At 41.2% G+C, this 15,953-nt stretch overlaps 1 protein-coding gene across 1 annotated transcript in view; it reads right to left on the reverse strand.

Annotated features, from left to right (window-relative positions):
• The window catches only part of DPP6 (dipeptidyl peptidase like 6), a 1,193,304-nt gene extending 1,183,412 nt beyond the window's left edge, over window positions 1–9,892 (reverse strand). The window contains exon 1 of the mRNA XM_033192337.1: window positions 9,091–9,892. Coding sequence (XP_033048228.1) covers window positions 9,091–9,150 — 60 coding nt within the window. The 5' untranslated portion in view covers window positions 9,151–9,892. The remainder of the gene's footprint in view (window positions 1–9,090) is intronic.
• Window positions 9,893–15,953: the final 6,061 nt, after the last annotated feature.

Genomic DNA, 15,953 nt, shown 5'->3' on the forward strand with positions numbered 1-15,953 from the left:
AAGACTAGCCTAGCAACTATAAGGCACCCTTTCCCTAAAGGACTTGCTGGAGGTCATAATTTTTGCACTGAAGTCTAAAGGACATCTACTGGCCTAGGTTCTCCATTAAGTATGTTTTACTATGGGATTGTTTTTGATACCTGTGCCAAGGGATGCCTTAATAATAGCAACCACTTTGCCTCTGGTTCTTTCTTTCTTCTTTATATTTTATATATATATATTTTGAAAGAGCGTCTCACTCTGTCACCCAGGCTGGAGTGCAATGGCACAATCTTGGCTCACTGCAACCTCCACCTCCCGGGTTCAAGCGATTCTCCTGCCTCAGCCTCCTGAGTAGCTGGGACTACAGGCATGCACCATTGGGCCTAATTGTTATATTTTTAGTAGAGATGGGGTTTTGCCATGTTGGCCAGACTCATCTCGAACTCATAGTGTCAAGTGATCCACCGACCTCGGCCTCCCAAAGCGCTGGGATTACAGGTGTGAATCACCGTGCCTGGCCCATCGTTCTTTCTAGGGTTGGAATATTGTCCAGTTGGAGCTTGATGTGATCCTGAAGCCTGGTTGAATGTCCTCAGCTTTCACACAGGTGAATAAAGGCCCAGAGAGCAGCGACCATCCACCTGACACGTAACAGGTGCCCCACTCAAGCAATGCTAAGGGTGAGTCTATTGATTCCCTGTTTCCCTCCTTCACTCTACCTCAGTGAACCATATTCCACTGGAGGAGCTTTTCCGTGTGAAGACACACAGTTAAGAAGCTTCCACAAGGCCCCAGTGAATTGTCAGCTTTTTTGGTTTATGAAAAACAAAATGAAAAATACGAACCTGTTGTGTTGTGCGCACATTTTGTCAGATGTAATTTTAAATTGTCTCATAATGCCTAAATGCCTTATGATCTCTTAATATTGCACTTGAACTTTTCATAAAAAGGAAGATACAGACACTGAAAGAACACACACATTATGTCTCCGTAGTAGGAAAATCATACTAACTTTCTGAAGCCCTAAAAATGAGGGAGGGCGTGCACAAGGAGTTATGTAACTTCCTCCCTCTTTGTTGACTAAATCCCTATTGCTGGGACTGTAATAAAAACATTAGATTTGAGGGTCCTATAAAATTCCAATCACTCTATTTCCTTCATGAGGTACAAGGTGTAAGATAATTGAAATACTGCATTTGAGGTATAGCTTTTGACTTAAAAAAAATCCAACAAATAAAACCAGAAGAAACAATTACTACTCATTTACTGCCCTCTGTTCCTGGAACCTTATGTATGAGCTTAGATTCATTTTATGTACTTTACTGATAAAATGAGGACAATTAAAATTTTAAAAATCAACAAAATGTAAAGCCAAAATAACATAAATAGATTTTCACTAATATACTGGAAGTCATAAAAGTAATTTATGTTCTATCAATTATATTAAACTTTCTGAAATATTTAGGATGATTTAAGTTTTGAGTGATAAAAGAATTTATTTATTTTTATTTATACCTTTTCTTATTTCTTCTAGAAATTACCAATTAAACAACTAAGCTTTCTTTGCAGTATGAAGAGCAATGGTGGATAAGAAAAACTATGAACTAGACATGCCCTTGCTAATACTAAGTATTAGTGAAGTGTCCTTCAGGCTGATTCACTAACCTTCATGATACCTAAGTGTCTATCAGACATGGTCCTTCACTGTGTGCTCAGATGGAGAAGATGAGCCACAAAGCAGCCTGGTATAATGGAATGTGCCAAAACCTAGAATCAGGCAGTGGGGTTTTGAGCCCTGGCTCTGTCATTAACTGTGTTTTGTTGGATCTCAGTTTTTTGAAATGAGAAGACTGAATGAAATTACCTCTAAAGTTAGGTCCTCATTTAAAATATTTTATATTAGGGATGAAAGATTCTCCAGCATAGGAGGAACTAGGCACTATGCAGAAAATGACAGATACCACTGGTCAGGATGAGGGAACCTGGGAATTCAGAAAGAACTACAGGCTCAGGAACAGGGAGGTGTAGGGATCAGAGTAGGTGGGAGGGGCTGAGATTTAAGTCAAAAATCAAGCTGGAGAATGGTACCTGCAACCATGAGTTATAAAAAAAAAAAAAAAAAAAAAAAAAAAAAAAACCCTTCTTAGCAGGACTCTGGTTCTGTGATATTCTCATGTTCATAGATAGTGGTTCTGAAGCCAGGTGTGTGAGAAAAGAAAAGGGGCAGGAAAAGGACCATATTATGTTATGGCAGCAATTGGTGAAACGTCATAAACCTTGTATGAGTTTGCCATGTCCCAGAGCCTGTGAGCCAGTGGCTGATCTGATCATTTAGAGGGAGGGCATTCCACAGGAAGAGAAGAGAAAATACAAAAGAGACTGAGTAAAGGTCAACAAGAAAGCTTCACAAAGATTCAAAGTCTTATAGAGGACTCGCTTGGAAAGTGAAAAGCATGGAAAGGGAATCAGTGCTAAAATCCAGGAGAGAAATTCTTTAAGCCATGAAAAGGAGGAGGAGGATAATCAATTCCTAAGAAGGATAGACTGAGGAAAAGTTTGGAAAGAGGATGAAATGTCCCATGACGGGGAAGTTCTGTTGATCTAAACCAGAAGGGGCAGGAAAGAATAGAAAAGGAGACAGGAGGTATTTTGGCAAAGGGAGAGCATTAAAGTAGGTTTTGCTTTTTATGAGAAGACAAAAAAGGGAGGGCATGAACACCTTCAGATTTAACAAGAGATAGTTTATCAAAACGTGAGTTTTGGAAATGTAACAGTGGGAAAATGAAAGAAGAGGAGAGAAAGAACTAACAGAAGAGAAAATAAAAAAGAGACTGAGTGAAGGTCAACCAGAAAGCTTCACAAAGATTTAAAGTATTGAAGAGGACTCACTTGGAAAGTGAAAAGGGATTCCAGAATTAAGAAAACTAGGCAGCCTCCAAATCTCTAGTTGTCCCCTGAGTCATGCAGGTGCTGAATGGGCTACAAGAAGATAAAATAATAAAACTTGTATTTGAGTTGCCATCCAAGTTAAGTGTTCATTAAAATGAAAAACCAATCATCAGAGAAACATAACAGAATGCAGAGTTTCCACAACATTCATGATGCCCAAGATAAAATTCAAAATCACTCAACATATAAGGACATTTTAAACTGTGGTCCATTTTTGAGAAGAAAATACAGTCAACACAGACCAATTCTAAGAAGGTTCAGATGTTAGAATTATCCCACAAGGGTTTTAAAGTGAGGAGACCCATTTATTAAACAACAAAAATACTACCGATGAATTAAAAAAAAAAATCCAAGCAGAAAATAGATATTATGGAAAAAGAACTAAGTGGAAATTTTAGAATTCGAAAATGCAATATCCGGAGGTAAGCACTGAATACACAAACCACAAAATGCAGAACACAGAGGAGAGAGTCATTAAATGTGAAGATGGAGCCACAGAAATTAAATCTGTAACAGAGAGAGAAAAGTAGCTTTGAAAAATGATGAGCCTCAGAGAACTGTAAAGCAATATAAGCTGTATAAAACATGCATAATTATCATCTCAACAAATTAAGAATGGGACCGAAAAAATGTTTGACAAGATAATGGCCACCAAATTCCCAAAGACGGTGCATTTGAAGATTCGAGGTGATCTTTGCACCACTAGGGGAATAAATATGAAGAAAATCATGCCTAGGCACATAATATTGAAATATTGAAAACCAAAGAAAAATCTTAAATGCAGACAAAGAAAAATAATACAGCACATACAGGGAACTATGAATCAAATGACTTCACTTCTCAGCAGGAAAAAACTCATTCTAGAACTCAGTGGAATGCCATCTTTAAAGTGCTGAAAAAGAAATAAAAATCCTGTCAGATTAGAATTTTACATCCAGGAAAATATATCATTTAAGGATGAAATCAAAGTAAAAATGCAGGTGGGATTCATGAGTAATATTTCACAAAAAATACATTCCTATTGAGTCAAAATGACTTGAGTTGATTAATTCATTTTTTAATGTCCTAAAAGGAAAATGACAGACACACAAGCCAGATTGAGACCATAGGCTGTATCTTTGCTATCCCTGCCCTTGTGGTAAAATAAGCACTAGAAGTAGAAGGTAAGAAGCCTATTAAATTTCCACAAAGTATAATACCTAGAGCTGGCAAAAGTGAGCAAGTCCCTGTGGACAGAAGCTGACATTCTTCATGGGTCATAGGCAACTTCAAAATGCAAAGGCTTCATCAGCTTTTTCACAGGATGAAAACCTTGAGAAGAAACACCAACATTTTACTAATTCATTTGTAGAATATGATGTTCCTCATGAGAAAATGGTGCCAAGTGATGAATAAGGATTGACTTCTTGCCATGTTCTAGGTACACAAATGGGTAAACAGGAGATATTATGATTATTAATCACCACGTTCATCAGAGAGGCACCAAGTGAGTCCTTGATCCTGAACGGATTTTGGTACTTGAGTTCAGATTGAAACCCACAGAGTCAAGGTTTCGTGTCTACTCCTCAATGCAAAGAACCAGTTGAGGTTAGTGGCTAATAACTCATCACTTTTGGCTTTGGAGACAAGGGTGGAATGAGAATGAAAAATAGAATGTTAAATATCCACCTATATAAATAGAAAGCAGAGACTTTTCATCTCTACCCTCAGACAAGATGATTACTCCTTAAGTGTGTTTCTGAATTAACAGTTTTTTTGGACCTGGTGGAACTAGATTACTCATTGGCAAAAATGGCTAGGAAAGGAATCTTACAAGCTGGAAACTGTGCTTTTGGAATCTGTTATATTGATCCTAATTATCAAATAGCTTAAATGCTATATACAACTGTAGGCCGATATGAATTGTGTAATATATGTACAATTGTCATCCTAAGAAAGACTGAAATGGAAAAATATTTTTGAAAATAATGGCACAAAATTCCCAAATATGGTGAAATAATTTAAAGAATCAAGATGCTTAGCAAACTCCTAGCAGGATAAATATGAAGGAATCCATGGCTAGTCACATACAAGTCACCAAATATAGAAAATCAAAGATAAGGAGATATTCTTGAAAGCAGAGGAAAGAGAAAAGATATAAAATATAAACAATTACAACATCAGATAGATTGAAGAAGTTTAGATAAAATGGGGTCTCAAATTATAAGTAATACAAAGAATTATCTCCAGTACCTATCTCCATGCTTGATGTAAAGCTCTGTCAAGTAATAAATGCTTACTATATGCAAACACTTTCTTTCATGGGGAGTCTCTTAACAATTATATGAGATAATGCATATATCATATTCCCTTTTTCCAGATGTGTAAAAATAAATTAAATTAGGTCCTACATTTGTTACTTTCTACCTGTGTGATTTTTTTTCTGGGGTTGGAGGGTGATTGGTTAGAGATGGCATCTTACTGTGCTGCCCAGACTGGATTCCAGCTCCAGTGATCTTCCCACACTAGCCTCCTGAGTAGATGGGACCACAGACACACACCACCATGCCACGTCCAGCTCTATCTGTGTGATCCCTACCCAGTTACCACTTGTCTCACCACAAAGCCCATACTCTAACGATTGTCCCATCCTACCCATACCCTCTGGGACCTGCTCCTGAAGAGCCTATGAGAGGCGACCATGTAAAAAGAGGCTGTTGGCTGGGCGCAGTGGCTCACGCCTGTAATCCCAGAACTTTGGGAGGCCCAGGAGGGTGGATTGCTTGAAGTCAGGTGTTCAAGACCCACCTGACCAACGTGGCAAAATCCCGTCTCTACTAAAAATACAAAAATTACCTGGGTGTGGTGGTGGTGGGCACCGTAATCCCAGCTACTTGGGAGGCTGAGACAGGAGAATCGCTTGAACCTAGGAGGTGGAGGATGCAGTGAGCCAAGATCACGCCACTGCACTCTAGCCTGGGCAACAGAGCAAGACTCTGCCTCAAAAAAAAAATGGAAAGGGTTTTAAAGTGAAGTTGCCCTTGTCCCCCCTGATTTGGGTGCTCAAAGGTAAAGTAATGCTTCATCTTGTGTGGCAGGTCCTGCTGTGAGCCCCACACATGGATTCGTTTGTTGAACCCTCATGCAACTCTTACTATGAAGGTCCTATAAAACTTAGGCAAGGAGGTTAAGCAACGTATCCAAAATGACACTGGTACCTTAGGATCCTGAAGACCAAACTTTGAACAGCTATGTCTGCTGCTTCCAGAGACTGAAGGACTGATAATGCTTGTCTTGATGCCTAATGTAATACATACTGACACAAAGAAGTTTCCCTTCCAGAAAAGCTCTAAGCAAAGAAACTCAACCCAAACCTTTGCTTTCTCTTCAAACCTGAGGCTGAAAGGAGAGGCTTTACTTTGGCTGGAGTTAACTATTCAACTGGGTGTCCTTACTTTCTGCTCAGAAGGTGAGTGCCATCTTCTAAGGCTAAAGTTGTACAGTCTCATGTTTGTAGTTTATATCTTCTGTAAAACTTAAGTTTGTATTCTTTGCTCAAGAATGAATACCACTTTCAAGTTTCCAGGAGCCAATTCCAGAGGATTATCACTTCAGGAGGTTTCTTCTCAGGACCAGTGGCTCCTGCCTCTACCGGGACCAACAGTGTGGTGGATTACCCTGTGATCCTTAGCAGCTGTTAGCAGGTGTTCAGGTGCCCCCATGCTCAGGAGAAAGGAGGCTGCAACAAGGACCTCTTCTTTCCAAATTCTAGGGGTTCAATAGGCAAGAATGAACCTAGCAATAAATAACACATCTAAAAGAAGGCTAACTCATTGAATACACATCCAAAAAGAGACAACCAATGGTGCTCAAGAAATATCTGCACAAGAATAAGAATTTGCCAAATGTAAATTGCTGTACCAGTAATCAGTAAATGAATGAGACCAAACAAAAGTGAGTCCAGCTGGAATATTTTCCTAAGAGGCTAATGCCTTTCCTTCCATCAAAGTCTCCCAAGATGAACTCTAAGAATAGCATATACAATGGAAAAATAACTATTCCAACACATCTACTACACTGACATTACTGTGACCTAAACATCACATGGTCCATCCAGTGTTGGTTCCCAGTGTTGACTCCTGCTACCAGCTCATCCCTCATCCACTGCAGAACTTTCATGAACACATCACCTCCAATTATTTCAGTCTGTCATGTTGTTATTGCACTACAGCGACCTACGAGACAAACTCCAAAGCTACAAACTTTGCAGGCAAACAACAACTTAAGTGGGTTCTTCTTTGAGAAAAGGAACTGAATATTCTTTTCCTTCTAGCTAATGGATTTCACCATCATCTCACTGTAGGCCATCAAAGATTTTAAAGAAACAAGGACAGGGTATGACTAGAACTGCATGTTGGACAGTGAAGGCAATGTCTAAGCTCATATTTGAGTTCTCCGTTCTCATATTACTGGAACTTAATAGTGGTTTACCATGTTTATTAAATGGATGATAGATGACTATTGAATTAATATGATTCATTGGAGCAAGTATTTGTTGGACACCTCATAGATATGTAAGGTGATCCCTAACTCATGATTAACAGGTTTCCTAGTATCTTTTAAATTGTTGGTGTGTGTTCCAACACTTTCCAGAAAGTTGTATTGGTGTCAATACCCTACAGTCCAGTTCTTCCAAGAAGCCACTTTAATACTGGAGCCAAAGACATTTCTAACAGGAAATTCCTGAATGACCTTCTGAACTCCACAGATGTCCCTACTACATTATCATTGATGGGTGAAACTTTATTTTTAATTGAAAAATTTTATCTCAACTACTCTGTATTAAAATACATGTCCTATAGATACTAAGTAATGTAAATGTGACACATCTAACTACTCAAATAATGGTGAAAACAGAGATCAGAGAAATGACTTACTGATTCAAATATTTCATCATGAGCTGATAGAAGAAAATGCTTGATACTACTTACTCAGTTGAATAAAAGCATTCAACCGTAAATCCTCATCTTACATAACTCAAACAGACCAACAGTTCCTTTATCCATCAAATGAATCCAATATCATTACTCACTTCAACTCTGAACAAATAGTGTTTGGAGTTGATATTGTGGGCTAATACATGCCCCAAACCCCAACAAGTAGATATTAATGGGAATATTTTTCTAATAACAGCTAATAAACATATAGATGCCCTTACATAAAATGTACACACAAAAATAGGTGTCGAAAATAAGATGACAGAGTGGAGCACAAATTCAGTCTGCACATCAAGGACTAAGCTCCACAGTGCTCGCCTTTTTTCGGTTTAAAAAATAATATAAATATTTGAAAATATTTTAAAGTTCATTGTTACATGCATTGCTGTGAGGTTTCCCTATGTAACCCAGGCAAGGAATTTCCTCGCTCATTATCACAACCTAAGCAGAGCGGCAGATAGGTGAGGCGTACTGAGCACGGCCAAGGGTGGCCGGGCCCCACAGGATCCGCGCGAAATCCCGAACCTCGCTGGCGATCTGGGTTTTTTTGCGCGGAGGAGTAAACGTTTCCCAAGTCCCTCACACTCTGGGCTACTAGTGAGGTTCTGCCAGAATTCCTTAGGCCGCCGCCCACTCCCCTTTCTCTGAACGTCACTAATTTCCTGGAAATAATTGCAGGCACGCATTGCTTCATTCAAGTTAATGAAGCACGTGTCCGAGACAGCAGCCGGCGCCGGCGCCTGAGGGAGAGCCCCGCGCGCTGCCCGGGAAGAGCTCCTCTGCAAGCTCTGGCCCAGGGGGTGTGATTGTGAAAGGGGGAGGGGCTCTGCCTCCCGCCGCTGACCTCTTCTCGCGAAAGCCCCGCAATCGTGGGAACCAGCTGCACCTGCCAGCCCGGCCTCGAAGCAGCGTAGGATCTCCAGCCCCAGGGTGGCCGGCGCGAGCGGGTGCATGGGCAGAGCCCTGCTGCTGGCCGCGGGTCTACGAAACATCACACGTTCTCGCAACCCCAGCGATCCGCTCAACCATCCTCAGTCACGGACCCCTGCAAAGGATGCAGAGGCACCGGCGGCTGCTCACACTCCCTCCACAAACCTGCCGGAGTCTCCACTCGCCGGCCAACTGTAGCCTCCACCTGCGCCCCATGCCCCCGCACAAGCTCCCTCCGTCGCGGGTCCCTTACCTTGTGGCCTTTCCCAGGGGGACACCTGACGCTGTTGGAGACTCCTGCGGTTTGATTCATGTCCAGAGGAAGTTGGGGGGCCCAGATTCTCTACCTTCAAAACTTCCTAGGCGCGTGGAGGGTGGCGGCGGAGGTGCGCGCCTCGCAGGAGACGCGAGGTGGGTCCTCCTTCTGCAGCCGAGTCTGGGCGAGTGTGAGGGGAGCCTCCACGCTGCAGGCTTCTGTGCAGGGGCGGTAAAATCCGCAGCCCTGAGCTGGAGAAGGAGAAGCAGCTGCTGGGACCCCGGAGGGAACCCGGGCCGGCGCCAGCGGCTCCGAGGGCGTTCTGCCCAGCGCTGCCTCCACGGGAAACAGTCCAGGACGCTCAAGACCAGAAGCCGGAGCAAACCCAAAAGGTGCTCCAAGGAGGTGTGTGTGGGGAGAGCCAGGGGGACGCAGGACAAGGCTCTTCCCTGCGCAAGGGGTGGGGAAACCCGCGAAAGCCGGGGAGTCGCGCGCACTCACGCCCTCGCGCCACCAGGGCAGAGCCACCGCTGCAAGGAGCCCACGGGTGCGCGCTCCGCTCCAGCGCGGATCTTTCCACAGTCCCCTCACCCTCAAAAGCTCAGGCTGGAGGGGTCATCAGTGCGGACTCGGGCACCCCACCCAACCTGCAGGGTTAAGGAGGGACTGGAGCCCACTCTTGCCTACAGCTTCTGCGCAGGGCTCCAGCCGCCAAATCTTCCCGGGATGGTCGGGAGGGGGCATAAGAGGTTTTGCCAGGAACCACTGCACAGGCGAAAGAGAGACAGTGGAGTGGGCGGAGGAGGAGCTGGGACGGTACCCGGGCTCGTTAGCACAGGCTGCACAAGCTACAGCTGAGGGATGCCAGCACTCTGTCAGCTGGGCGGGCGCTGCGCGCTGAGGCTCAATCGGTGCCATTGGTGGGCGGCCCAACTGGCCTGACCAGGGCCGTATTTGGGGGAGGGCAAAAGAGTACATCCATTCCTTTCTGCAATAGAAGTCTCTGCAGCTTCCCAATACTTTTTTTTTTTTCTTTTTCTCTGTTTCCTTCTTTTTATTTTGGCACCTGTGAAGTCATGATCCAATTAGTCAGCGTTTAGACACAGGTGAAAGGAAATTGACCCCAGGGAACTAAGAAAAACGAGTCAAAAAAGAGTAGCTGCTTCATGAAGACTGCATTGCAACATTTTAGGGTCGCAAGTCTGAACAGGGTACCAAGGGCACGTTAGGATACAGCCATATTATTTGACAAAATGTTAAGTTTTATCCAGGCAGAGATAGTTGAGTTTGGATATTCTGAATGGTAATCAAGCCACATAATTTGGCTTCTATTTCACAATCCCAAATTCTTGGTTTGAACGTGTATAAATTGAGGGAAGAAGTTAGACTCATTTATGAGGACCAGAGCTACACTTTCTTCCTCCAGTGCACTGGCTTGGTAACAGAAGTACATCCCCTTACATTGTCCATTTAAAAAAGGGAGATTTATTTTAGTTCTACTATTTGCTGATATTCATGGTCATTTCTTTAATGTTCCCAATTCCAAGTTGGAATAATCCCCATTTTGTAAAATTGTGTTTGGTTGCTTTTGGCTGCTGAAGACATTCAAAAGCAACCCAGGAGATGAATATGGAGGCTCAGCTTGGAGATCAGCGTAATGCAGAGCTTGGCTGTGCATGCAGATGTTGGTTGGCATTTTGGCTTTGCCACCTCCTGGTGCACATCCTTGGGCAATTTATTTCTCTCCTATATTCTTACATCTGTAAGGTCGGTGTTATAGCTGCACCTTTCCACGTGAGGAAACTGAGGCTCAGAAAGACTAACGTGTAGAAGGTGCTTCGCACAGTAGTGGGTGTTCATCAGCTGTTACTACTAACTGCCTGGAACAATTGCTAGCACTTCACATTGATTTACAGACACTATTGCTCAATTCCAGTTTTCTGGCTAACAACTACTCATGCATTTATCTGTGATTACTTGTGTATTTTCCCTCTCCCACTTTGACTATGAGCTCCATTATGGTGGAAGAGACGGCCCTTCAGATGGATTGGAGGGAGCAGCATGAGCAGTGGCCCTGAGAGGAGCTCATCATGATCTCGAGCTTGATGACTCACCCTCGCGTTAGGAAAGACATTTCATTAATCAAGCTTGAAAACTTTGCACAGAAAAAGATAAGAAAGATGCTATTGATGTCTAATTGGTTTTATGTCACTTATGTGACAATATGTTTGACTTTGATGTAATCAGTTATGATTTAGTAAAATAACAGCGATTTTTTCTTCCATGGCACAAATAGTTTTCTTCCTAAAAATTACTGCATTGTGAATTTGGGGTTTCACTATGTTTTCCTTTTCTTTTTTTTTTAAATGCCATCTGCTTTCATTTTTAAAAATTGTGGTATAATGTATAGTAATATGAACAGATCAGTTTTGACAGTTATGTATATTTGTATAATCCATACCCCTGTTAAGACGGGTAACATTGCCGTCACCCCCCAAAGGATACTTCTTCCCAATAAACTACCCCCATAAGCAACAACTGTTTAGATTTTATCACCATAGACTAGCTTTGCTTTGAAATTTGAAATTCTAGAATTTCAAATAAATGAAGTCATGCATTATGAACGTCACTGAATGCAATGTTTATGAGGTCCATCATGCTTTTGCATGTCTCAGTAGTTCATTTTTTGTTGTTAAATAACATTCTATTGTATGGATGTACCATTATTAATATATCCATTCTCTTACAAATGATTACATGTGTTAATTCTAATTTTTGACTATTTGTGGATCAAGCTGCTTTAAATGTTTATGTACAGGGGTTTTTTTGTGAACTCATGCTTTCATTTATCATGTATTGATATGTAGAAGTGGAATTATTAGGTCCTAAGGTAGATGCAGGGTTGTTTGTTGTTTGTTTTTAGAAACTGCCAAATCATTTTCCAAGATGTTAGTACCATTTTTAAACTCCTTAGGTATCTATTATTGCATAGCAAATAGAGATGCTCCTTGACTTACAATGGAGTTACAACATGATAAACCCATCATAAGTCCAGATATTCCTGAACTAACAGTGGAGTTACAGCATGATAAATCCATTATGAAGTCAAAAAAATGTAAATCAAACTACAGTAAGTTGGGGACCATCCTTAATTTGAAAACAGGGAGGTTTTAAACAAAGCACATTTATTGTCTGGGAGTTTCTGAGGATCTTGAATTCAGGCAAGGCTTAGCTCTGTCCTCTGCATCAGGGTATCTCACTAGACAGCAATGAAGTTTTCATCTGGTGCTGCAGTCTCATCAGAAGGCTCCACTAGGGAAGGATCTGCTTCTAAGTTCACTCATGTGGCTCTTGGCAGAATTCAGTTCCTCAAACACCTCTAGAGTGAGGTCTGTAGTTCTTTGTTGGTGACTGGTCAGAGGATACTTTCATTTCCTTGCCATGTGAGCGTCACCAGCCAGTGTCATCAGGAAAAGCGCTCAAGAAGAGCCAGAGAGCCAGAGAGTACAAGCAAGATGGAAATCACAATCATATATAATCTGATCCTGGAAGTGACATTTCACCACTTATGTTTTATTCTATTGATTAGATGCAAGTCACCGGGTTCATCCCACACTCAAGTGGAGGAGATTTTGCAAGAATGTGAATGCCAGGTGGATGGGATTGTTGGAAGCCTTGTCAGAAGCCGCCTTCCACAATCTGCCCTCTGGCTCCCAGTGATTTGTGTTTCTCCCCATGTGAAATACATTCACTTTCTTTCAAGATTACCGAAAGTCATTTCATTACAGCATCAGCTCAAAGTCTAGAATTCAATCATCAAAATCAGTTTCATGTGTGAAGGAGGCTCCTCGGGGTACTTCCTGTGTATAGCTTTCCTCCATGTTTAGACACGTAGAAGTTAAGAGATAAGGTAGTTTCTCACACGTATTCAACATATAATGGTGGGATGGCCGTTAGATAACAGGTGTAGGCACACCTGTTCCAAAAAGAGCGCTGGAGGCACGAAGGAGTTGCTGCTCTAAAGCAATTCTTAAATCCAGCCAGGCAAAGGTTGGGATTTCCTGGTCTGAGGGAGTATTTGTCGAGTTTCTCCACAGTAAAATTACTATTATCCTTTCTCATTTGCATACTGTACTCTTTGTAAGGAGGTGTCTACATGCAGCCTACACTGAAGGAGTGAGGAGTTGTGCTCCACCTCCTTGACGACAGAGCGTTTGCATACATTTTTTTTTATTATACTTTAAGTTCTAGGGTACATGTGCACAATGTGCAGGTTTGTTACATATGTATACATTTTTAACATTCTCCCCCATGGGAGACCTGTCTCTTCTCACCCATTCATTTATTTATTATTTAACTATAAAGCATGAGTTTATGAATATTTGTATGATATTTTGGGTTATAATTCAATACTACTCTTATTTATTTTCGCTCACATTATGCCAGCTTTGGCCATTGGATGATCTTTAGTGGCTCTGTGCACCTTTGGTCACACCCCCATTAGTGTATGTGTGTGTGCGTGTGCGCGCGTGCATGCGCATGCGCTTGGAATATTTCCTTTATAGCACTACAAGGTGCTGCAGACTCATCTTGTACATTTCCTACCACTAGAATCAGCCACTTCTCCAAGGAGCCCTGGTTATTTTTATTAGACAATGGTATTAGGAACGAATGTCTGGGCATGACTTGTACTCATTGCTACTGGGCTACTGTTTCGGAGTCCTCTAGCTGACAGAGAATGGTAATGTGTTTGTATATACTAACACAGGTCATACACAAGTATCTATAAATATTTTTATATTTAACTGTGTATGTCTATATTAGGCCAAATATTAATTCATACTAATGTCTCCAACTCTAATACATTGCCACACGAATCATTCCAGCCTTCTTCTCTTACTTGTCTGTAAATGCCCACTCCAACAGTGGTAAATCTGGCTCCTACCTTCCACCCACCGTTCAATTCGTTGTTCAGTTCTACTCTATATGTACAGTGGTATCAGAATGTTTAACGTGTAGCCGGTGAGAAACGGTGTTATTAACTAGAATGCAGTGGCAGCGCTGGGTAAAGTTTCTTTTGACTCTGTCTTACAGACTCATTTCCAAAGTTGCTTATGTCAGCACCTTTTCTCCTCCCTCTTCAGTGAGATTGTGTCACGCATTTTTAATAAAGTTGGTTTTGTCACATTCTGCATTCTATTCTAGGATTCACTGACCTCCTAAATACTATTTTAAATTTACATACATGAATATTTACTTTTTATTCTCAGTGTAATGTATCCACATTGTGTCATACAAAACAGTTTCACCACCCTAAAAGTTCTGAGCTTCACCTATTCACTCCCCAGCCCCTGAAAATGGTGATTTTTATTATCTCTGTTTTTGTCACTTTCAGATTGTCATATAATGGAAATCATACAGCACGCAGTCTTTTCGGACGGACTTCCTTCAGTTAACAACATGCATTTAAGATTCATCCATCTCTTTTTTGGCTTAATAACTTATTTCCTTTTATTACTAAACAATATTTCATTCTATGGCTATATCATAGTTTCCTTATCCATTTACATATTGTAGAACATCTTGGTTACTTCTAGCTTTAGTGATTATAAATCAGTCTTCTGTAAACTTTTCAATGTAGTTTTTTTGTGTGGATGTAAAGTTTCAACTCCTTTGAGTAGATACCTAGGAAAGTGATTGCTGGATCATACGGTGAGAGTATGTTTAGCTTTTTAAGGAACCACTAAACTGCCTTCCAAAGTTGACCATGTCATTTCGCATTCCCATAAGCAATGAGTGAGAGTTCCTATTGCTCCGCTTCCTCGCCAGTTTTTGGTATCTCCAGTTTGTTTTTGTATTTTCACCTTTCTAATTAGTGTGTAATAGTACCTCATTGCTGTTTTTGGTTTGTTAGTTTATTTTGAGATGTAGTTTTGCTCTTTTCACCTAGACTGGAGTGCGGTGGTATAATCTCAACTCATTGCAACCTCCGCCTCCTGGGTTCAAGCGATTCTCCTGCCTTAGCCTCCTGCATAGCTGGGACTACAGGCATGCACCACCACGCCCTGCTAATTTTTTGTATTTTTAGTAGAGACAGGATTTCACCATGTTGGCCAGACTGGTCTCAAACTCCCGACCTCATGTGATCCATCTGCCTTGGCCTCCCAAAGTGCTGGAATTACAGGTGTGAACCACTGGGCCCCACCTCATTGCCATTTTGATTTGAAAATCCCCAGTCACCAATGATGTTCAGCAACTCTTCTTATGTTTATTTACCATGTGTATATCTGCTTTGCAGAGGTGTCTGTGCAGATGTTTTGTCAATTTTATATTGGGGTTGTTTTCTTATTGTTGAGTTTTAAGAGTTGTTTATTAAATATATATTTTGAGTATAAGTAATTAAGCAAATTTGTTTTTGCAAATATTTTCTGGTCTGTTGCTTGTCTTTCAATTCTTCCCCTTGCTTTTTTTTTTTTTAATTAGCAATTTGTGTATATTTATGGGTTAAAATGTGATGTTTTGACATATATATATATAGTAGAAAGACTTAATCAAGCTAATTAACACATTCATCATCACATTAACATTGTGTGTGTGTGTTGAGGATGTTAAAAATTTATTCTTTCAGTGATTTTGAAATATGCAACGTGTTATTCTTAGGTGTGGTCACCATGCAGTGCAATAGATCACTAAAATGTATTTCTCCAGTCTAAGGGAGACTCGGTACCCTTTGATCTATATCTTCTCCTTTCCCACTTCCCTCCTTCATTTTCAGCCCCGGTAACTACCTTTCTTCTCTGTTTCCATGAGATCAATGTCTTTTAGATTCCACATATAAATGAGATTATATAATATTTGTC

This window comes from Trachypithecus francoisi, unplaced genomic scaffold (assembly GCF_009764315.1).
Source record: "Trachypithecus francoisi isolate TF-2019V2 unplaced genomic scaffold, Tfra_2.0 Lachesis_group4, whole genome shotgun sequence".
Taxonomy (NCBI): Eukaryota; Metazoa; Chordata; class Mammalia; order Primates; family Cercopithecidae; genus Trachypithecus; species Trachypithecus francoisi.